Below are 26,044 nucleotides of genomic sequence, written 5' to 3' on the forward strand. Positions count from 1 at the left end.
GTGACCATGTGGTCGCCCTGTTGGGCGATCACATGGCCACAGGGGTCCTAAACCGCCATGGGGAGACTGTCTGGGCTGCAGGCAGTCTACCCACACCGGGAGCAACGCCGGGGGAACGACGGCGATCGGGTAAGTACATTGGACGGTTAGGACGGTTCAGGACCGTCACCGGTCGGCAACGCAAAAATGCCGATGACGGTCCTGAACCGTCCTCCGTCCTTAAGGGGTTAATAAAAAGGATGACAACATATATCAGCATTTACAATCAAATGCAAACAATACAAACCGCTTTAGTGACTCAAGAGATGTCAAGTAGTGAGTCAGGTAACCGCTTGCAAAAAATAAATAAAAAATTTATAGCGAAGAGGGGGCGAAAAAAAAAAAAATGAAGGAATCAAGAGAATTCTATTCATTTTAAACATTATTTGATAAATTACACTAGAAACCACCAACTACAGATCAGTTTTTCAAAACAGTAACTAGAGTTAGCCTGATGCAGATTACACACAGATTATGCTATGTGAATTTTTGAGCAAGACAGAATATTATAAACAAACTGAAAATAGGGACACCAATCAAATCAGCTTTAAAATATAGAACCAATATGTGAGTGTTTTGCAAATCTTGCATAAACCTCTGAAACGTGTAATTTTCGGGCAGAAATAAATGAAAATGACTGGTTGCAAAATTCCCAACACAATAGTGCCAAGAAATCAAGTCTAAATATGTATGGGATGTGATTAGGCGGGTCTGTATCCACACGAAGATTAAACTTAAAAACAAGCAAGGATGTGCTGAGTAAACCTAAATTAAAATGAGTTGCTCAAATATACACAATTAAGAATACCACAGAGTTTGGAGTATCAGGCATTTATCTTACAGTTAAAATAACAAAATTCATCCAATTTTACTTTGTATACTGTAAAAAAATAAAATAAAATCCATGAACAAATCCAAATAAAAATGACAATATATTCACATGGGTAGGCAACCTTCAGCACTCCAGATAATGTAAACTACATCTCCCATAATTCTCTTAGAGCCACAACACTGGCTATTCCGCAACATGAACAGTACCTAATGTTGCCTTATCCTGATAAATTGTAAACTGGATAAAAATTAAAAGGGATGTAGTATATACAGGTATCAAGCTTGCTTTGATTACAGCTTTAATAAAATACACATTTTAAGGAGTATATATTGAGGCACACCTTCTCGATGGTTGGTACTCCTTACTCCTTTATTTTATTGCTTAAGGAAATGGCTTTTGTGCCTCCAGAACATTCACAACATAATAACTTGGCTAAAACACTAAGTCACATTACATGGAATAAACATTAGCTTTTTTTTTCCTTTTTTAAATGCATGCTAAAAATTAGTCAACATCTAAAAAATATTCAGCACACAGGATAAGGTCAGTTGGGATTTATTCATAAAACCAAAAGAATGTTGGCTCGTTGCTTTCCAAAGAGATGGTTATCAAGCTGCCGCTCCTGTGGTGGTAAGAGTCAGCAAAATGGTTAGGCCTAAAATGGCATGTTTGCTTAAATGCTGTGGATTCACTGCCAAGGGTTACCAGAAATGGACCAAAGTTTCCTCAAGACATATTGAAGTTGTATGGGGAAGAAATGGAAATCTGGAAAGAGGATTTCAGAGTTGGAAGGGTTAGAAATAAAATATACCTGGCATGAGGATATGACAATGGATTAGGTGAAGGGTAATATGATCAATCATGGAGCTACTCTTAGTTGGGGCACGTACATTAAGTAAACTGTAGAATACATAAATTTTTAATGAGAAAATCTAAAATCAGTGGAAATGCAACTCATACCTCACCCAATATACAAGTAATTAAAAATAATAATAATAATAATATGGCGCAGGGCCTGGCACCCAACCTAGCAAGTTCTACAAGTACAGAGCTCCTGAGAAATCTATTGCTTTTGGGTGTTAGGCTCACTATAATTAGACAAAGATGTGCTGCTCTAAAAATCTGAGGAACACCCTATTCAACCTGAGTTATGTTGACACTATAGACCAGTGATGGCGAACCTTTTTGAGCCAGAGTGCCCAAACCGCAATACATGCCAATTTTTTTTCCTTAAAGGGCCAACACGGCAATTAAACCTGAATATTGAGGTTTAAGTTTGGAAAGAACAACTCGTACTGTTGTCCGAACTAATTAACAACTTTTGTTTTAAAAGAACACAACAACAGAGAGTTCAATGATACAAATTTTAAATAATGATATAAATAGATAAAATTAAGCTTACATTTATTAGTATCTCCTACAAATGCAATACATACACACACACAGACTGCTGAATACACACACACACACACGTTGTAAACGTTTAAAAAAAAAAAAAAATTCTCCCCCCCCCATTCTTACCTTTAATGAAGGGGGGAGGGGGGGCACAGCCATCCCTGGTGGTGGTAAGTACTGCTTCCGGGTCGGGAGGCAGGGGGAGGGATCTACAAAGCAGCTCACCTGTCCTCCCGCGCGAGGCTGTGTGGAGCGTTGCCATGGTAACGCGCGGCAAGGCTCCACACAGCTTGCTCGCGGAAGGACAGGGGAGCTGCTTCAAAGATCTCTCCCCTTGCCTCCCGACCCGGAAGCAGAGTAGGCGCCTGCCGTTTCAGGCAGGCAGGTGCCTACTCTGCAGTGATGGCAAACCTATGGCCGCGTGCCCACAGAGAGGGCCTGGTGTGCCACGCGTGCCATAGGTTCGCCATCACTGCTATAGACCATCATTCTGGCCTTTCTCCTAGCTCGCTTCTGTGCAATGCTCTCCTTCGAACTCACTGTGTGATATTGTCATGAAGTCCATAATACTCAAGGATTTGGCTAAGACCAAAGTAAATCCATAAAAATCCTGTAAACAGTTTAAAGCAGAAATGTCACTTGGAGAGGGACAGACCTCTGATCTCTCACCCCAGTAAACACTATCGAAATGCATGCAGAGGTGGAACAGAAGTAAACAAATACCCTGCTCTTCGTATGCACTTCCATATTAAAGGAGCCACTATCACCTTGTGGTGCTCCAAGGCTTGCAAATGCAAGCTATAGTACCTGCAGAGAAGTTTCATATGAATGCATAAATATTCCTTTCCATAGCCCTTCTATGTGAATACATATCACCAATAACTACTGCTGCCAGCAGGCCTGGCCAATGCTATCACTTTTGTTCATTGCAATGTTTCCAATGTGCACATTTCAAGATACCCAAGCACACTATACAGGCATTAAATCCAGCGGGCCAGTAATTGCCTACTGATACCATTCTGTACAGTGTGTAAAATAGACCAACTTAGTAAAAAAAAACCTTAGCATGTATAACATTTTAATGGAACATTCCAAGCACCATAACCTCTACAGACTCTTGGACTGCACCAAAGCACCCCTGGCTCCGTAACCACTACAGCAGTCAGATGTCAAAAATGTTTTAGCAGGGTTTGACAGCTTACCTGGCTCCCTCTGGCCGCCAGCAGTACATCTGGTCTTCTCCAGTAAGAGAAGCCAGATGGCTCTAAGCCAATGACCACCGTGCAACAATGTTTTCACCAAGTGTTCTACGGTAAAGTTTGTGCCCAATGTAACCTTAGTTTCCCGTACTGACAGCGTAGAACATGATCCTATTGCATTAATGCTGCAGTGCTAAAAGTGACCCCATTTTTAAAACTTCAGTAAACATGGAAGTGCACAGGTTTATGCAGATACACAGATTTTGTTTTCCAATGATTATTACCCTTTTTACAGCTCCATCGCCTTTTATTAGTGAGATGGCAACATTACTCTTTGTTTAAGTCACTATCTGAGTGCTGTTTAAAAGTACTGAGTCAGCTGAACGGAATCAGTCAACCCATATAAAAGGATCACACTATAAATCCACACAGACAGGGAGACAGATGCAGGCTGTACCGTGTCCTTCCCTCATCCAATAAAATCAGAGAGCCTCAGCACAGAGAATGGTGACAGGAAGTGCACTTTTCACAGCAGCTGTTAATAGACTGTCCTCAGACCTCTCATAACACATACCAGCTGTGCGCATCATAAAAGCACAAGCAATTGAAATTCCTGGCAAGGCTATTAAAGTGTGTTTATCAGCTTGGCTCAAGCTTTTGAGACTCTGGGTACACACACACACACACACACAGATCTGTTTTGATTTTGTTTCTTGCTGCTTTCCTGATCTCTTGATGGGCTATGAAAAAGTCAGCATAACACCAGAACAACATTTGGATGAAACCAAAGGTCTACTACAATCATTTGGCAATCTCAAACCCCATAGGGCTGTCCAAGCATGAATCCCAACATTTTGTTTTTAGAACAAAATGCATCATTAAATCATCTTTACAATGCAAATATAATCACAGCTTTTCGTTTTAATGTATGATTATCTGTGATCACCGTTTTGATTCTTAAGGCTTGCTACTTTTGAACTGATGAATAAAGGAATACTTTATACAGCCAACAAAAAGTGATTTTGAGCATTTTTGTCTGCAGATCAGACTTGTTTAAGCCACAATGATACAGGAATAACTGCATATATATTTATCTTTTGGAAAATATGTCCTTGGTTAAGACACAAACAAAACACTTAAAGTTTTTCATGATAAGAACCAAGAGGACTTGGGTCAAGTACAAAAATGTCACAAGATTAATTTTGTTATTTTTAATTTAGATTTCTTGCTTTTCACCCAATAAGCAGAAGACATTATGGGATTAAGCAAGTAATTAGATCGAGAGGCCGATACCCGACTGACATTAAGGTTAGATTTAGAGAATTTAAAGAATTGTATGGTTCAGTAAGAAATTGACAGACATACGTTCCTAGGGATTCAGGAGACTAGAGAGAAAGCTCAAGAATGTAGTGGTAAGTGGTAAGACATCGAGAGTTACTGGAGACACAAGCGTGGGTGTAGGTGTTGGTGTAGGTGTATGAATATTTATGTGAAATAGACAAAATATTTATCTTGTAATATATCTTTTTATTGGACTAAAAGAACTTTGGAATGACAAGATGGATTTCATCACACACACCAAAATCCAGAGCATGCACTTAACAACAACAACAACTTCAAAGCTCACAAAACGTGTTGTTTTTATAAACTCTTGACTAGGATACAAAAATATAGAAATAACAATTTTTCTTTTAAATGGGTGGTTATGGTATATGATTAAACATACGTAATACATCACACACCGATGGAACATACCTTGCTTTCCACAAGGGAAAAAGGAAATGACGCGAGCGGTTTGAACACAGGATGCATTCCACGGTGAGTAATAGCAAAATTATATGGACGGACAAATTAAATATAGCGTGCGTTCCAGGAGACGTAAAGCATTGTTCTGAAAGCCCCCAGATGCCAGTAACCAATTAATAAATTGCAGATATAAAAGATTGAACTACAAACAACTGACTATTTACTAACTGGAGAAGCCGGTATATGGTGAAACGTGTTTTGGGCTTATAGGAACTTTATACTCCTTGCTTTTATAGATTTTTTTTTTTATATTCTCTACTAATAAATTTGCCAGATTTTAACATCCTTAAGCTTCCTGCTTTTACGAAGGAAGATTGCCTGGGTCCTAACTTAACCTACTTAAATACATGAAAGAGGGTTGTGGATCTCCCTAAGGATCCAAAGGTGCTATAACACTAGAGCCAGGTGACCTATTGGCTCTCTCCTTGTGAGTGTAAATCCCTTACTAGGATTTCTTATACCATCTGCACAATTGTCTTGATTTTTATTATATTACAGATTGCGGTTATTCATGGTTATCAATATCCATCACCCATCATTGAGGTATGGCAATAATAATAATAAATATTAGATATATATTAGCTCCACTTATTGTGTGTACTTCCACATAAAGAGCTTCAAATATGAAAGAGTTTCATTCCCAGCATTAAATATAGATCAATGCTTCAAATAGCAAAAAAGTAATACTAAATATACAAACAGTATTTCTTTTTAATGCGAAAGGGTTCATTTAAACCATAATACTTGGCAGGGCTGGGTAATATAAAAAGATGTGACCAGTTATTGAACTAGTATAAATGCCTAAATTTTCGTTAAATCTTACATTTTCAGAAAAGCGTAGAAGTATAAGAGGTTCACAGACACCGGAAAGTTTACGTATCCACAGAGATTTCAGTAGATTTGCTTGTAAAAGCTGCAGATCTCATGCATGAAGTATTTGCCACCTTTCCACTTCTAACCGCGCCCAGACATTATGAAGTTCAGGGGTGTGTAACCAAGTTAATTTATTTAAATTTTTATTATTTTACAAAAAGGAGGACACATTCTTCACACAAAGCTTTGAAGCAAACTAAAGTGCTTTAGGGGTCTGGAGTAGTCTAACATTACTACAGTTCGAAACAAAAAGGTAACAATTTACAACATTGCACACAAGCAACACAATTATATTATCAAGCACCAGAATGTAATGCAGCTCTATGCATTTTGTAATTACATATATTAGAGTCAATCATCTACATTTTGATGCACAAAACACAAGCTAACAAATCTTGATTGCTTTTTTTTTTTTTTAAATCATTGTTAAAATTTATTTTCTTCACAATTAACAAGCACACAAAGGTTCTTTAAATGGATACTATAGTGCCAGGAATACAAAGCTGTATTCCTGGCACTATCGCTCCCCCTGTCTCCTCCTCTCCCAGTAAAAAAAGGGTTGGAAAAAAAAAAACCTTTACTTACCTAATCCCAGTGCCAATATCCCTTGACGCTGGGTTGAAGCTCCTCCACCTCTGTCCCGCGACAAGCGGGCTCTAATGCGCATGCTTGGCAAATGCTGCATGCGCATTAGATCTCCCCATAGGAAAGCATTGATTCAATGCTTTCCTATGGAGAAAAAAAAATTAAAAAAATCTGACGCTGGAGATCCTCAGAAGTTACACTGCAAGAGTGTAAGAAGAATGAGTGAAGCCTCTTTTGACCTTTGGAATATTTTGCTATAACACCATGGTCAAATATAAATCTCACAATGACAGGACCTGAAGAAGCCTACAAAAGAAACTCTAGATATCTCAGATACAGTGAAGATTCTATGCCTCTGTAAAGGAACATGCAAAAAGAACTCTATGTAATATATTACAGAGCAGGACATCCTGATTCTGGCACAGATTTCAATTAGAATGTCAAGAACAAACAATGAAAAATGGGAATGAAATCATTGTAGTAATGGTAGTCAGTTTGAAAATGTACAGCCTAGAGATATCACAACTTGACAAATGTAGGGAAAGTGATCCATAGGTTAGGCTTAGGTAAAGGCAATTTCAAGCAATACACAGGGACCGGTCATGTGAGCAAACCTTCATAAGTGGTGCTATTACAGTTTTAAACTCCCTTCGTAGACATGATAGTAAGGCACAAGGCAGATCACTACACTTACCACAGAAGTGACCAGAAAGTAGAGATTATATGAATTAAAATACACCAGTATAACTATTTAAAAAAAAAAAAAATGTAGAGTCAAAAACAAAAACAAAATCAAATCACAATGGTAGTGCAATGCAGAAAAGGTAAGGAAAGACCTATTTTACTCCCTAAATGGTGGGGTCAGAATCTAAACAGCGACCAGAGTACTATATCATTAGGAATACACATTTGTATTACAAACACTACAGTGGTTCCTTTAAAGGGACACTACAGTCATCAGAACAACTGCACTTCAATTATTCTGGTGAGCATAGGCAGTCTCTGCAGGCATTTTCATAGAAAATATAGTTGTGGCGAACGTAACCTCACCACTGGTTCTTGGAGGGGCCTGTTTGCGAGCCTCCTACCCTGTGACTATGGCCCCTGTACTAGACTTGGTTTAAAAAACACTATTTGTGCCTGTTGGGACTTGTAACAGGAACAATTCAAACTTTCAAAAGCCATTCAACTAAGGACCAAAACCGCGAATAGACTTCTTCAGGGGAACTAAGCTGCGAATGCCCTGGAACTATTTTAAGCATGAAAACCTTGTGGTTCCCGGTCGGTCCTCCAGTGGCACTTATCTGCGATTTTACGGAACTATTTTCGGCTATGGGACCATGCCTGGGGTGAGTAACAAATATGACTTCCATAAAATTTCTGAACCCCTGAACTGATCTGGGTGATTTTTGGATATGTTGGTCACCCAGATCAGTGCTATCAGGGGATGTAGGATTTGAGGGGATATTATGTGTTTTGGGGTACTTTTGAGGTTTTGTAAAATATATATATGTTCTTTTTCACTTGGATATAATTGAGTTGATACAGTAATTAACTCCATTATCTCCCAAGCAGAGGGAAGGGATTGTATGCCATGTGTGGGAGTGCCTTAGATTGTAACTCTATTGTTATTTGTTTACAAGTTTGTGTTACTGTCCCCAACAAAGACCATGAGGGCGTACCCCTTGCATGGGGTTTGTCATAAAACGCCAGTGTTGCACCATTAAAATGGTCTTCCCGCTTACCCTCAACATAGAGCCTCATCTCATGTGTGGGGGAAACGGCCTAATCTACCCAGGAGATTGCTATATCACTATACTCCCCTGGGATTATAATCACTAGCTCTTTTAAGAGCTGTTCCTGCTACACTCTCTCTCTGGAGTAGGGGAGGTTCACCCACTGGAAGCTGGATCCAAGTCTTGGGTCCAGGGTGGGTGAAGGACTGCGAGTTCCCAGCCAAGCTGTAACGCTGGATGTGGGGACTACAGTGCTGATGTGTCGGGTGGAGTGCTTGGAGCCCTCGGTGAGTACTAGGAGCATCGACTGATGGAGGCACCTGGTTCGGGTGCAAGGCGGTACGTCACAATAGTGTTTACATTGCTCCCTAGGGACACCTCCAGTGGCAGTCACTCAGATGGCTACTAGTGGGCCAGTGCTGCACAATGTGCATCGAGACGCTGAACTTTCCTCAGGCATCCAGTGATTTAATGCAGCTCTAGGAGATAATAATCGTCCAGCGGGGCGTTTGGCTTAGTCATCGCACCACCTCCTTGGATGAGATAGTCAATTCTGATGATCTCAGCAAAGAAGATGGATTGATGGTGGAGCCAGTGCCAGCAGACCCGCACAAAAGGAGGACGAGGGGGTCAACCCCCAAGCATGGCTTGTAAATAATATAGGGTCAGGAATACACATTTGTACTCCTGACTCTATAGTGTCCCTTTAATAAAAAGGACTAACACAGTTGTAATGAATCTGATGGAAATAGAATATGCAGTAGCATTGAGATGTTCAAAGTTTTGTCATGCAGGAGCATGCAGTTCCTGTGTTGGTACAGAACACAGATTGATTGAAAAATATAGAAAGTGCAACAGTGTAGTAAGTAGAAAGTAAATTCTGCAGTTAGTAAATCAGGTTGATGATTCGATTAAGAATCCTCCAGTACTTTTCCTGTGTCCAGGAATACGTTGTACATATCGCAACCCTCTGTGTGGGAATCTTAATTTGGAAGTGGGCACCACCAGTGGAGTCAGGGAATGAATTGGAACGAAAAGAGGATGCATGAGCTGATGGGGCATAATGATGTGAAAACCTCAAAGCCATGAGTACTAGCTGCACGAGATTGTGTCCAATTCCTGCGGGTAATCTTTCAGTAAAAAATAGTAAAGGCCAACAAAGGAAAGGAATACAAACATGTGAAGTGCACAAAGAAATACAGAAAAAAATATATATTTTTTTAAAATCATATCAAAATATACCTCAACTGTTCCTTATCGACACCAAAAAATACTTTAGTTTATTTTTAAATTGACGCCATCAGGAGCATGCAATAAGCTTTGCCAATTGTAGTCTATTCTGTCCATAAAACTGTGCATCATCATAACTCTGTGCCATTCCAGAAAGAATAGCTCACGATTTTGCAAACCATAAATACATTTTACCTAGCAAGCTATGCATTGTGGGAAATACAACATAGGCCTCTGGTCCATAAGATGTTTTGAATAGATAACTCACTACAATACAATACAATACAATACAATAGTGTTTATACATTTGTTTGCCTCGTGCACCATTTAAAGCAGGAGTTAGCTGTTTATATTTCCTGGGATTGGTGAATCAAATTGTGGTTTGTTCACTGCCAAGGATCTTTTTTGAGCATTTCTTTGAAAAACACTGCCAAAATTCTCATCTTCTAGATTCCTGTTACAATCTATGAACCTAGTGACAACACTAAACTTGGTTAATGCATGTCAATGAACACAATCCCAACATTATTCCCATGGCAACAGAGTTGAGATAAGGAAACTAGTGTATCCTGTCAATGGTTATGACATTGAATCCTGTTCGACATGCTTGGGCTGATGTCTTGTAAAGATTGTCTTGTGTTTCCTTTTATGGTATTTAAAATGACCTTTCTGGGGGGGCGGGGCCTGACTGCCATGGAGAGCAGACGTGCTTTGGAGCAGCTCCTCCACGGCCTAGCAGCTAAAAGCATGTTTAAGCCTAATTTAGCTCAAGACCGGGCACAGAAAGCGAAACCCTGTGCCTCCAACTCACAGACTGAGTGGAGAATCGGGCAAGACACAGTCGGCGAAACCCACAGCTCTACAATGGCGGATGCGGCCTGGCGCACGCGGGCGGGGGACGCGGCCGAACCCCTGGACCGGAGAAGCCAGAAAGATACCAGCCACATATCAGTGCCCCGTTACTCCCCCCTTATGGACCGGGGGGGTGATCCCGGTCCGCCCCAGGAGGGCTACTCTGCTCACACAGCAGCTCGCCAAGCGACAGGGGAAAGCGACACAGCACCTAACATGGCGGACGCCACATCCCAGCGCTCACCAAGAGGACATCCTCACCAGACTAGACCGGCACTTCACAAATTTTTGGCGGCGGTTGGAAAGGCTGATGAAGTGTCCTGACCCTCCACCGGCGGCTTCTCGGCACACACCGCGAAGATCCCCTACTAAGCCGGCAACTCTACCAGCGGGTAAACTCCCAACATGGCGGCGGGTCAAGTACCGCTACGCACCCAAACACAAAGCGGCACAGCGGAAGCCACATAGGGGACGGCAAGTGAGGTCATACCCGCAGCTGGAGAAGGGGAACGGAACCCCAAACGCGACCAAAAAATCGACCTGCCTGAGGAAAGACCCACGCCCATTACAGACACCAGAAAACCGGGTACCAGCGATACTACCCCCCAGTGAGGCCAAGGACAAGCAGGACGCCGGGCACAAACCACACCTCGCATTGCCACAACGATCCACCCAAGTGCCCACGAGTGATCCTAGGGACGAAAGGGTCTTACCAAGTCGAGGTATTGGCTGACAGTGCCACATACCCTCGAGCAAGGACTTATAGGCATAACCCAGCCTCCTGGTACCAAGCTGTTTAAAAGATGATATAGTTACTGCTTTGATTTGTTTTTCTTATTTATGTTTTGCTAATTATTAGCTATCTGCAGTTAATTTAACCGCCGGCAACGCATCCTAGTCTAGCGATGATAGACCGGCATGTTAATTAAGGGTGACTCCCATTAGCACCATACTGACTCCAATGCCCAGTATTGTACCAGCCACAAGAGTATACTGCTGTTATCCTACCACTGGGCCTGGTAACTCAGAACTACTAGAACAGATCACCCGCACACCCTCCACTAGATAGAACGGATTAAAACAGATATACTAGCATTGCATGTTAGGCCCTATTTGCATTAGCATTACCAGTCTAGCCAGTCTGCCCATATGACCACGTCTTACTGTTAGCAGCGAGAGGGGGCATGTCAGTTTTTGACAGTACTTAATCATTTATTGTGTTATCATTTTTATTTTATTTCAAGTTACTCTGCAGTGCATATTAGCGCGTTAACGAAGCATAACATGCCCTCATGCACTATGTACTACCCGCTGCATTTACCCAGCTAGTTAATTTATCTTTTGAGAACTCTAGACAGCGGGATGTGCTTATCTCTTCTTTGATTATTGTTTTAGCTAAGCTTGAAACAAATGTAAAGAAATGTCTGTTTTTTTTTTTTTTTTCTTTCTCCTACAAAACTAAAATTGTGCTGTATACTCATAGGCCACGTTATGTTTTAACTGTTCGTTACATTTCTGCTTGTGACCGCTATTGTGGCTGAACAAGCTTGTTGTTATACCATGCACGACAAAAATAAAGAATTAATAAAACATTAAAAAAAAAAAAAAAAAAAAAAATGACCTTTCTGGCTTGCCATTCTTTTACATTACAATACTTGATATTTAATGGAGAACTGTAACTTGTCAGGGTTTTAATATTACGTTAACCTATGCTTATATCTAACAAATGTGAATTTGTGAGGTGTGAAAAATTAAGTTAATCCTGCAACTGGGTATCTCCATGTTTGCACTCTCTCAATCATTGTTATAAGCACCAGACTGTGCACCTGGCAGTCAGCATAAAGAAAACAGGACTGAAATTTATCAAAGTATCAACAACATTTCTTTATAATTTTCACATAATTGTTGGCTCAGTTTATTCAAACTGTCAATATTTGTTAATCTGCTGTTTTTTCATCCTAATCTTCTTAATATGTCAAACACTTTTTTTGACAGACAAACTAGGACGATACATGTTCTGAAAAGCAAACCTTAGTGGAAACTAGGGGAATTTACTATAAAACAAAAACCCTTCACATTTTAGATCACTAATGAATACCATAATTTATCATTTGATAAATATCCCTTAATATTTTACTTGTCTTTACATTTGCAATGTTTACCCTGGCAAAAGAGATCGAGAGCTATATTGAGCGAGAGAACGCACAAGGGCCATAGAGAGCGAACGAGCTATAGTGCGAGAGCTATAGAGCATTAGAGACATATAGAGATATAGACAGAGCTATAGACATATGTGATTTTCAATGTTTTATTCCATAAAAGTGACAGTTCTCTTTTAAACAGAACATAAAGACACTTGAAGCAAAGTAAAATTACAATTGCAAGTATAAAGCGCTATAGGCACCATAACAACTACACTCCGCTGTACTAGAACTCTCCTTCAGGAAGGGAAAAATCTAATTTGATTAGCACTCACCTTTTCGTCACTTTTGGGGAAAATAAATATAATAATAATAATAATAATGCAGGTATTCCATTTTGAAACATAGCGCAATTAACAAAAAAACCAAATCTTTTTGTCAAAACACCCAGACATCAGCCGTCACTAGTGGCACCTAAAAGGAAAAGGGCTCTGTCTATGTAGCATTATGTGGTCTCAAGGGATCCCTTGAGATCTCAGTCTTGTACTCTTGGGCATGCACGAGAGTACACCATTGGCATGGACTTCAGTTATCTAAAGCACCAGGAGCTGAAGAGGATCAGCAGTAAGAACATGACGGTGGCCTCAAGGAACAGGTCTTAATATAGCAAGTATAATTCGCCCAAAGTTACCGTTGTTGGTCTTCGCCTTCTCTACAAACACTCCAGACAGTGACAGAGCAATTTTATTAAAAGGATCACTATAGTCTCAGGAAAACAAACTAATTTTCCTGACACTATAGTGCCCTAAGGGTGCCCACACCCTCAGGGTCCCCCTCCCTTGGCGCTGAAGGCATTAAAACCCCTTCAGCCACTTACCTTAATCCAACGCCGGGATCTCCAGGCGCTGGTGACCTCTCCTCCCCCGCCGACAGCTCCCGAGTGGAGCGGAATGCGCATGCACGGCAAGTGCCGCGCGCGTATGCATTTAAACAGTCCATTGGAAAGCATTTCTCAAGGCTTTCCTATGGACGTTCTGCACGCTGGATGCAATTTTCGCATCTAGCGCTGCAGATGCGCCTCTAGCGGCTGTCAAGAAGACAGACACTAGAGGTTGGATTAACCCTGCAATGTTTCTCTGAAACTGCTATGTTTACATCTGAAGGGTTAAAACCTGAGGGACCTGGCACCCAGACCACTTCATTGAGTCGACGTGGTCTGGGTGACAATAGTGTCCCTTTAAAGGTGCTGCTGTAAAGACCAATATATACAATAGACAGGGAACTGCACATACAAAATATTACAGCTTTACATTTTTCAGGGCTACTTAAATTCACCTATCATTGCAAATAAATGAAGATTTAGTCCCATCATGTGGCCAAACCATGTTTAAGCCCACCACTGCTTTCAAGTACTGCACAATTGGTGGGCCCTACTGTAATCATAACATGGGAGATAAACATGCTCACAGGGAAAGCAAGCAGAAACAATAATAAATGCATATTCTCAGTGTTGCTTCCCCCCCATCCCTTTTTTGTTGAGTACATCTGGTTAGGTCATAAAATAAAATTATAATAATAATAAAAAATGAAAGCTTTTGTAGTGTTGGTTAGATGACAGATTCTCAATCAAAAGGCAAGACTTGTCATCTTTCTCATCTATATTTGATCTGATGGCTGCAATGTAGACACTGCTGGAGATTTTTAAAATACAGTATCCTCTGAGCTTTTTTTTTCTCTTAGGATTCTCAGGATAGCAAACATAAGCATTACAGGAAGGGTCTAACTACCTGCCTTAATACCCTCCCAGAGTAGGTGACCTGCTGCTCCCTAGCTGTCAAAAATGAATAGCCTAGGTCTTTTCAAAGCAGTTAAAAAAAAAAAAAAAAGTGTAGAGGTAGGTAAAGGTAGCCTTGGGTAGGTGAAGATAATGGAAGAAACAGTTTTTCAAACAGATCAAACACTGTAGATTACATACAAAGCACTAGAAGAGAAAATTATAAAAAAATACAGCAATTGCAGTAAATCGTTAGGATTGAAGAAAAAGTCTTTTGGTGTGTAAAACTTAGTATCCATTCATGTGTTACAAGCAGAAATGGTCCCCATTGTGTGAAGCTACAGGGACACAGTTATACTTTATAAATGAGGTACTGCAAAAATATCAATGGCAAGGCTTGGCAAATATCAGTCTCTTCTCCTCTCTGACATTGTCTATTGTGCGGACACAATAAAGAATCCTTTTCAGGATAATAAGGCTATCAAAGGCTTCATGCAAAGAATAGCAAATGCTTTATACACAAAGTGATGATTCAAATCTAAAACTGGATTTTCCAGATGTATCTGTACAATCAGAACACAAAAGACTTTGCATTTATGAATGCCAGAAACTTTCCAAAACAATTGGCTTCTGGAATGCAAATTCTGGCTCAAAAAAATCCCTGGAATATATGAGGTTTATCTGAATTCGATAGTCTACTGATCCAAAAGGAGTAGTCACTAAATCGAAATACCTGGAAGCCTGCATAGTAAGGCCGGGGAAATGTATTAAGTTAATTTAAAAGCAATTCAAATGTAAAAAACAATTAAAAAACTGAAATAACTGAAAGATAAATCGCAGGTGGTTATGCAATATGTGCCCTCCTATAACCTGCACATCCACTCTCTCATATTAAAAATTTAAAAAATGCAACCCAGTCTCATTTAACTGCAGCACAGATTTTAGAGAAGTCACACTTTGAGTGGGCAGAAGGGAATTCATGCCCATAGATTTTCTTTTGCCTACTAGACCCATGTATTTTAAAAAAAGCACCTCAGTCAGGTGAGATTTAAATGGCGTGTTTCTACACTCGCTGCATTATAATATCTAAATGCAAACAAACAATCTGGAACTAAAACAATATACAAGGCTATTTGCCCCTTTTCAGTCAAGCAGTGTAACAACCAACGGGGCACAATCATTTTATTAAACGTTTCTTTCTGGAATTCTATTACTCAAAAAAAGATACGACTCCCTACTGCACTGTGAATTTGTGGCCATCAGGCATCCTGCATTCCAGAGGTCAAGCATGTGAACTGCTACCAAAGAGTAGGCAATGCGCAGCATGGTGGCTTTACATGCATTACATGACCTTCAGATTCCCTGTGCATTACTAAAATACCAACTCGTTTCTGTGAGAAACTACCTCATCAGCACCTTTTGTTAACATTCCCATATGCTTACCACAAAGAATTGTCACTCAACAGGATAACGAAATGAGCCCATGCTCAATATATAAAAGAATATAGAAAGCGGTTTCGTATTGTGGATTGAAAGTTAATATGTACTCAAATTATAAAATGTGAGAAGCACACAAGCCAATGCATTCTGGGAGCATTTCTCAAGAATGATATTGGTACAGTATAAGTGTATACATGTGTGTGTTGGCAACGCAGTGATACAAAAAAAAAAAAAAAAGAAAGAAATCTCATCTACTGGCAATCTGGCTGTCACAGTGAATATATATATTGTTTGCAATAAAGAAATATATTTACAATATTTTCTCCCACAATTTCCAACTGAAGGTTATTCTGCTTGGAAACTGCATATCAAAATGTAGGTCAAATGAGCAAGCCAACAATTCTCCATCTGTACTTTTTCTCTAATTCAGCCTTTTCGGCATAGTCTGCCATTCCATTTTCGATTCACCACAATTCACTGTGACATGAATAATACTCTTCATTTTGCGCTCTCCAACTTTAAAAGTCAGACTTCTTGAGCTAACATTTTCATTTACAGCATGCTTTTTCTGGATGTTTAACAGAAATCTAGTTAGGGCTGCTTCTTAGAACAAGCTTCCAACACATTCCCTGAATGGTTAATACACACAGAGTGTTTGGCAACTACACAAAAATCCACTGCCAAATACCATCTTTGTCTGCATTAACCATTCAAAATATGTACTGGATGTTAAATCTAAAGGTTATTCTAGGTAGCTGGCAATCATTCTGTGAAAATGCACGTTTACATATCAACACTTTCGGTGAAATGTGGTTTTAGTGAAAATTACGCAGCTTATAGAAAATAAATAGGAAAGTTTAATACCTCGGACTGTCCTTCCTGAGCACTGGTCTCATGGGTAACTCGAATACTCTGGAATTGGAGAAGAATGAAAAAAAAAAAATGAAAAAAAAAGTCAGTTAGTCACCTACATACATGCTCGAGCAAAAGAAGGTTACTCGTAGGTCTTATACAAGTCTTTATTTTACTACAAAAAAAATAAATAAAAAATAAATAAATAAATTATGTCCAGGCACTGAAGGATTGCTGCAGGAAGGCAGGTTTATTGGAACAAAACCTGTAATGTTTCAGCCTACACAGAGGCCTTTATCAAGCTTAATAAAGGCCTCTGTGTAGGCCGAAACGTTGCACTTTTTGTTCCAATAAACCTGCCTTCCTGCAGTAATCCCTGAGTGCCTGGACGTAATTTTTTTTTTCTATTAAACTGGGTTTTGCCAACCCTAGCCCTGATAAGCACCTGGGTTCCTAAATGGGAGTGCGGGATCCTTTGTTTGAGAATTACTAAATTTATTTTACTCCAGACAAAGCAGCAAATGAAATAGGTCCTACCACAAGAGAAGTCTTGAGAAAAGTTCCCATGGTAGGACTGAAACTTTGACCCATTTGTGTGACAAAGACACAGTAAGACCCACGCAGGACCTACTGTTGCAAGTCTATCTAATTTAGTCAGAGTTTGCACAAACATACATACAGAAGGATCAACGTTTTGACCTATTCAGGTTTTTTTTCCCCCAAGAAGAAAAAGACCTGAATAGGTCAAAATGTCGATCCTTCTGTAAATGTAACACAGAGAACCTTTAAAACCACATTCATCAAGACCTGTGAGTGCAGCCATCCTTTGTAATTTATATATACACAAAATGCAGAGCGGCAGATAAAACACTGGGGGAAAACTACATAAAACCTTTTTGACACATACAGATTGTTTTATAGGTTTTCTTTTCACAAATTCACATTGTGTTCTCTAGAGAGTATAGTATATATTCACATTTGACCCTGGAGTGGCCCTAAAATGTTACATTGTGTCCTTCTACTAAATATCTAAACTGTACTTACACAAATCGAGAACGCTATAAAAATATATACTGACCTCGTCCCTTTCTAAGAATCTGGCTCTTTCTTCTGGACTAAGAGAAAGGGAAGCTTCAAGAAACTTTTTCAAGGCAGAGTCGCTTTCTACAACAAAACATAAAAAAAAAAGCTGCCATTACTCCACTTCTTTAATGCAATTGTTTAAACTAATTACAGAAGGCATCGGAAAATAAAGCAAACTAAGGCCTCATTTTGGTCATTAGTTTCTTGTTTATCAGTCTCAAACATGGTACTCTCTGCACTCTAAGCCATGAGCATAGGTAGTTATGGTAAGTAACATTTTCTTTTCTTTGGTTTTTACTATATATTGGGGCTGATGTGTATTGTAGTCGTTGCTGCTGGCCCAGTAGTAATGGGACTAAGCGCAGGACTTCTCTTTTTGAATTTGTGTTTACTTTGTATCACACAGCCTGGTTACAATGCTGCTGCCCATCCCATGTGTTCCCTATTAAAGGTTAATAAGTATAGGGGTGTATATAAAAAATACCCCTATCTGTCTCATTAGAGATATCTTTGCCAGAAGCTCAAGGAAGCAGGGTGAAGGGTCAGTGTTAGGACCCGCTTAGGGGGGTCTGCCTTGACGTTGGCAGGCGGGCATTCCCTCCAATGGCCATTGGAGCAACTAAATGACCTCCATTTGTCTAAGTATACATAGGGATTAAGGAGAAAGCGCAAGTAACATTTTCTTTTCATAGGTAGTTATGGTGCTTAGCATGACACCTCAACAGCAGCCTTTTTGAGCTGAATAATTTGACGTACCTTTTCTGTTTATGATCACATTTGCTTCTTATTACTTCAAACTGTCAAGAAGTTTATCATTTTAATTTGACTTTTTTTCAAATCAGAAAATACATACATTTAAAAAAATAAAATAAAAAAAAAAAGCAGATTTTGTTACAAATAAAATGTATTAACTAGATTACTTATTTCAATTGCAGGATCTATTTTTTGCTAGGAAGCAAAAATTATTGCAGTACTACAGCATCATCTACAGGCCACGTGTGATACTGCACATTGTGTAATTTTACCAAAACACAGCTTTTCCCGGTTGTTTCCCACTGCGTGAAGAAGGCCAATTGTTCCACATGCATTGCTTATTGTTTGTTTCATGAAGTAAACCGAATTATTCACATCTTGACCTTGACTTTTAATTTTTTTTTCTTCCTCAGTCCTGAATGATTCATACTAAAACAAAAAAAATTAAAAGATTATATACATTATAAGATTCACAACACTTGTGGGTACTTAGAAATGTAAAACCCTATGGCTCTCTAAGGAATGGGTGTTTAGCTATTGGATTCACAATGTTCTTAAAACACTTTAATGATCATTTATGGTTTGGCTTAGCCATTATCTGAATACACACACACAGAATCTTGAGTCAGATTGCACTTCAAATAAACTACTATAAGAGGTTTATAAATGCATTAAAGTGGTAAATGCCATCAGCGTGTCAGCTATCCATACAGAACCTGTAATTGCCATCAGCGTGTCAGCTATCCATACAGAACGGGTAATTGCCATAAGCGTGTTGGCTATCCATACAGAACCGGTAATTGCTATCAGCGTGTCAGCTATCCATACAGAACCGGTAATTGCTATCAGCGTGTCAGCTATCCATACAGAACCGGTAATTGCGATCAGCATGTCAGCTATCCATACAGAACTTTAGAGATTTACTCATCTTTTCTCCCACAACGTGCCGGTCTTACCACTGATGGCCCTGCCTAGTCAATCTTGTAGATCTCAGTCAATCCACTGTTTTCTCACTGGAAAGCATTGGAAGGCTATTTTGCATGCGCAGCATCTCCTTATAGAGATGCATTGAATCGACGCACCACTATGGGGAGGGGAATGTTTAGCATCTCCACGGAGATGCTGAACACCAGTGCTGCACACTGTGCAAGGAAGCACCTCTAGTGACTGTCTAGAGCAGTGATGGCGAACCTGTGGCACGCCGTGCCCTCTCTGTGGGCACGCGGCCACAGGTCCGCCATCACTGCAGAGTAGGCACCTGCCTGCCCGAAACGGCAGGCGCCTACTCTGCTTCCGTGTCGGGAGGCAGGGGAGGGATCTGTGATGCTGATCCCCTGTCCTCCCGCGCGATGCTGTGTGGAGCGTTGCCGAGCGTTACCATGGCAACGCTCCACACAGCATCGCGCGGGAGGACAGGGGATCAGCCTCACAGATCCCTCCCCCTGCCTCCCGACACGGAAACACTGCCTGCCACCGCCGGACCACCAGGGATGACGGTACCACCACCGGACCACCAGGGATGACGGTACCACCACCGGACCACCAGGGATGACGGTACCACCACCACACTTCATTAAAGGTAAGAAGGAGGGGGGGGATACTGACACACAGCACCCCTAGCCCCCCCTACCCCCCCCCCCCAGAAGTACCCTTAACCCCCAGCACCACCCCTACCCCCACAGCACCACCCCACCCCCCCAGCACCCCTACTCCCCCCCAGCACCACCCCACCACCCCAGCAGAACCCTTACCCCCCCCAGTACCATCCCTATCTCCCCAGCAGCACCCCACCCCCCACAGCAGCACCCTACCCCCCACAGCACCACCCAACCCCCCACAGCACCACCCAACCCCCCACAGCACCACCCAACCCCCCACAGCACCACCCAACCCCCCACAGCAGCCCCCTACCCCCCACAGCAGCACCCTACCCCCCACAGCAGCACCCCACCCCCCACAGCACCACCCCACCCCCCACAGCACCACCCCACCCCCCACAGCACCACCCCACCCCCCACAGCACCACCCCACCCCCCCAGCAGCACCCTACCCCCCCAGAAGTACCCCTACTCCCCCACAACAGTACCTCTACCACCCCCAGCAGTACCCCTACCCCCCAGCAGTACCCCTACCACCCTCAGCAGTACCCCTACCACCCCAGCAGTACTCCTACTCCCCCACAACAGTACCTCTACCACCCCCAGCAGTACCCCTACCAACCGCAGCAGTACCCCTACCACCCTCAGCAGTACCCCTACCACCCTCAGCAGTACCCCTACCACCCCCAGCAGTACCCCTACCACCCCCAGCAGTACCCCTACCACCATCAGCAGTACCCCTACCACCCCAGCAGTACTCCTACTCCCCCACAACAGTACCTCTACCACCCCCAGCAGTACCCCTACCACCCGCAGCAGTACCCCTACCACCCGCAGCAGTACCCCTAACCCCCAGCAGCACCCGTCTCACACACACAGCACCCCCTCACACACACACAGCACCCCCCCCACACACACACACACACACACACACACAGCACCCCCCACACACACACACACAGCACCCCCCCCACACACACACACAGCACCCCCCCCACACACACACACAGCACCCCCCCCACACACACACACACACAGCACCCCCCACACACACACACACAGCACCCCCCCCACACACACACACACACACACACACACACAGCACCCCCCACACACACACACACACACACACACACAGCACCCCTCATACACACACACACACACAGCACCCCTCATACACACACACACAGCACCCCTCATACACATACAACACCCACACACGCACCCCCCCACACCCCCCTCCACACACACACACGCACCCCCCCACACACACACACACACAGCACCCCTCATACACATACAACACCCACACACACGCACCCCCCCACACCCCCCTCCACACACACACACGCACCCCCCTCCACACACACACACGCACCCCCCCACACACACACACGCACCCCCCCCACACACACGCACCCCCCCACACACACACCCACACGCACCCCCCCCCACACCCCCCCCCCACACCCACACACGCACCCCCCCCCCACACCCACACCCACACACGCACCCCCCCACACACACCCCCACGCACACACCCCCACACACGCACCCCCCCCCCCAAAACCCACACACGCACCCCCCCCACACCCACACACCCATGCACCCCCCCACACCCACACACCCACGCACCCCCCCACACACACACCCACACCCCCCCCCCACACACACCCATGCACCCCCCCACACACACACACCCCCCCCCCCCACACACACCCCACCTACACCCCCCCCACACACACACACCCCCACACACACACCCCCACACACACCCCCACACACACACCCCCCCCCACACACACACCCCCCCCCACACACACACCCCCACACACACACCCCCACACACACACACCCCCCCACACACACACACCCCCCCACACACACCCCCACACACACACACCCCCCCACACACACAGACCCCCCCACACACACACCCCCCCACACACACACACACCCCCCCACACACACCCCCCCACACACACACACACACCCCCCCCACACACACACACCCCCCCACACACCCCCCCCCCCACACACACACCCCCCCCCCCCACACACACACCCCCCCCCCACACACACACCCCCCCCCCCACACACAGCCCCCCCCCACACACACACACCCCCCCCCACACACACACCCCCCCCACACACACACCCCCCCCCCACACACACACCCCCCCCCCACACACACACACCCCCCCCCCACACACACACCCCCCCCACACACACCCCCCCCCCCACACACACACCCACACACACACACACCCCCACACACACACCCCCCCCACACACACACCCCCCCCACACACACACCCCCCCCACACACACACCCCCCCCACACACACACACCCCCCCCACACACACACCCCCCCCACACACACACCCCCCCCACACACACACCCCCCCCACACACACACCCCCCCCACACACACACCCCCCCCACACACACCCCCCCCACACACACACCCCCCCCACACACACACCCCCCCCACACACACGCACCCCACACACACACGCACCCCACACACACACGCACGCACCCCCCCCCCCACACACACACGCAATTGCCGTGTTGGCACTTTAAGGAAAAAAAAGTTGGCATGTATTGCGGTTTGGGCACTCGGGCTCAAAAAGGTTCGCCATCACTGGTCTAGAGTGACTGCCACTAGATGTGTTACTATGCAGCAATGCAAGACACTATGTTTTCCTAAAAAGGCATTGTTTAGAGTGCTAAGCCTGCAAGGAAATGCTCTAGACACCAGAACCACTACATTAAGCTGTAGTGGTGACTATAGTGTCCCTTTGATCACGGGTAGACTAGCAAATAGATATTCCAGGCTGCCCACGATTAGGGGGGGGGGGGGGGGGGATTACACTTTTGAGCACAACTTGCCTCCATATTAAAAGGGACACCTTAGGCACCCAGACCACTTCTGCCCATTGGAGTGGTCTGGGTGCCAACTCCCACTACCCTTAACCCTGCAAGTGTAATTACTGCAGTTTTTTTATAAACTGCAATAATTACCTTGCAGGGTTAACTCCACCTCTAGTGGCTGTCTACTAGACTGCCACTAGAGGGCACTTCCTGCTCCATAGCACAGGTTTTCTGTGCTAGAGCGTCGCTGGATGTCCTCACACTGTGTGAGGACCTCCAGCGTCGCTCAATTCCCCATAGGAAAGCATTGTAAGCATTTTCAATGCTTTGCTATGGAGAGCTCTAATGTGCGTGCGCGGCATTGCCGCTCATGCACATTAGGTCTCCTCAGCCGGCGGGCGGGATCAGTCTCGCCCACCGGCTGACATTAGGAAGAGGAGGAGTGGCAGCGAGCAGAAACCACCGCCGAGGGACATCGGCGGGGGTCTCAGGTAAGTGAATTTTGGAATGAAGCACCTGTTGTTTGACTGGGGATGGAGGGTGGGAGGGAGAGGGGACCTGCAGTGCCAGGAAAACAGATTGCTTTCCTGGCACTGAATCGTCCCTTTAATGGAGAATTTTTTTTTTATTTTTTTTTAATATATCAAAATTAAGTTACACTACTCGCTTAAATGTGAATTTCACAGTTTTCATTTGATTTCATGCAGAGACTGTTTCATTTAATTATTTCAATAATCTAGTGGCACAATTTAAGCAGTCAAACCATTGGCTGTTTAACAACTTACCAGGGGTCCACCACGTACCAGTCATATGCTGCATGACACCCATTTGCAAATGGTTTGACTCCTTACCCTGTAATACCCCAAAATCACTACAAAGTGCTGGTGCTTGTTGTGTAACATGTACCACATGTCCTGAATTACTCTTTACATACAAAGTCTAAGTCTCTGGTATAGCTTTTTAGTGCACTAGTTGGGATGCCTAAGCAGAAACAAGTAGAAAGATCTCAGAATACTGACCCCTGTTAATCTCAAGGGCCTAATCAAAACTGGAACCTACCAGTTTCAACGGACATGGTATTGCCTCTTTCAAATAAAATGTTACTGTCCCCTTCCACTACTCACTATCCAGTTTCTGGTTTGAGGCTATGTGCAGCTCTTATTACTGTAGGCAGCGGGTCTAGTCCTGGAGCTTCCAGAGTCCCTAATGGGGTCCCTCCAACAGTAAGGTTGCATATGCAGTAGTATCAGTGGGTAAAAGTCCTGTTATCCCAGTTCAACTTTGATTTGCTATTTGCAAGAAGGTGAGTGAAAACTGACCCCTTGCCTCAATGATTGCTAGATCGAGAGACTGTTGAAATAGGTTTGCTTTCACTATGAAGTTACTTTATGGGCTTATAAATACTCGTACTGGATAAGAGAGGTTTCTAAAGTCCAACTTTGAATATTTCACAAAATACCGGATTGCTAGAGGTGGTTGGGTTTTCATTCAGTTTTCTGTTTACAACTATCATGTAATATGTCTTATGCTGTATTTGTTGGCATTATTAATGAGACTTTTTTGAAGTATTAAATAATATCACAATTTTGGAATGAAGCACCTGCTGTTTGTTCAACTACCTGAAAAACTTGAATACAAACAGGAATAGTGTGCAGAGCTAATTAGTAATACCACAAAGTAAAATATAATACATGCACTGTGGTTGTGTACATACCCAATCAAAAAACACACAAATATACCCCAAATATATACAGGATCAGATGGTAGCCAGAAGTCAAATATTGTAAAATTCAGCAGTACATCCCATTTCTGAAAATCTGTATTGGGTGATGGTGTTTATAGATGGTAATCCCAAGGGTATTCCTCTGTGTGAAGCTTGTTCCTCAAAGTAAATGGTGTAGAACAGGCACACAAATTAGAAATCAAGAATAAGCATTTATTTGTAGAAAAATATAAAAATCTTACATCAAAGTAGACAAACCTTCTGAGGTGCTGGCGGTGCCCCAGCTGCGTTGGCGACCGCTCTCTTCTCCTCTGCCTTCGCCTTGTACTTCCACTGAGCCCCTGGTGTCAGTTGGGAATGCCCTCAGCAGCGCATCTACCAGCATGCGCTTGTAGTCGTGCATCTTCCGATCACGCTCCAGTGAGGCAATTAAGCACAGCACGTTGGCCTTGTAAAGGGTATCCAGCAAGGTGGCCACCCAGTAATCAGCACGAGTTAGAATGTGGGCAACTCGGCATTCGTTGTGCAGGCACTCCAGCATGTAGTCGCTCATGTGTGCCAGGCTGCCCAGAGGCAAGGACAAGCTGTCCTCTGTGGGAGGTGTATGGTCTGTCCTCTGTATCTCTTCCTCCTCCTCCTCCTCCTCCTCCTCTTGTGCCACATCCTCTTCCATCATCGCCCGCAGCGTTTTTTCAAGGAGACATAGAAGTGGGATAGGAAGGCTGAGAACGGCGTCATCGGCACTGGCCATGTTGGTGGAGTACTCGAAACAGTGCAAAACGGCACACTGGTCTCGCATGGAGGCCCACTCGTTGGTGAAGTGCTGATGTTCCGCAGAGCAACTGACTCGTGCGTGCTGCATCTGAAACTCCACTATCACCTGCTGCTGCTCGCAGTGTCTCTCCAGCATGTGCAAGGTGGAGTTCCACCTTGTAGGCACGTCGCATATGAGGCGGTGAGCGGGAAGGCCGAAGTTACGCTGCAGCACAGACAGGCGAGCAGCAGCAGGGTGAGAACGCCGAAAGCGCGCACAGACGGCCCGCACTTTCTGCAGCAGCTCTGATATATCTGGGTAGTTTTTCAGGAATTTCTGCACCACCAAATTCAGCACATGCGGCAAGGGATGTGCGTCGAACCGGCTAGGCCCAGAGCTGCTACAAAATTTCGCCCATTATCGCACACTACCAGGCCGGGCTTGAGGCTCAGTGGCAACAACCACTCATCGGTCTGTTGTTCCATGCCCGTCCACAGCTCC

At 43.7% G+C, this 26,044-nt stretch overlaps 1 protein-coding gene across 1 annotated transcript in view; it reads right to left on the reverse strand.

Annotated features, from left to right (window-relative positions):
- Nucleotides 1-26,044, reverse strand: part of UCHL3 (ubiquitin C-terminal hydrolase L3) — a 45,273-nt gene that overhangs the window by 11,987 nt on the left and 7,242 nt on the right. Inside the window, exons 2-4 of the mRNA XM_063425932.1 lie at nt 18,863-19,019; nt 17,833-17,918; nt 16,767-16,814 (exon numbers count right to left, since the gene is read on the reverse strand). Of these exons, the coding sequence (XP_063282002.1) occupies nt 16,767-16,814; nt 17,833-17,918; nt 18,863-19,019 (291 nt within the window). The remainder of the gene's footprint in view (nt 1-16,766; nt 16,815-17,832; nt 17,919-18,862; nt 19,020-26,044) is intronic.

This window comes from Pelobates fuscus, chromosome 1, assembly GCF_036172605.1.
Source record: "Pelobates fuscus isolate aPelFus1 chromosome 1, aPelFus1.pri, whole genome shotgun sequence".
In the NCBI taxonomy this organism is placed as follows: Eukaryota; Metazoa; Chordata; class Amphibia; order Anura; family Pelobatidae; genus Pelobates; species Pelobates fuscus.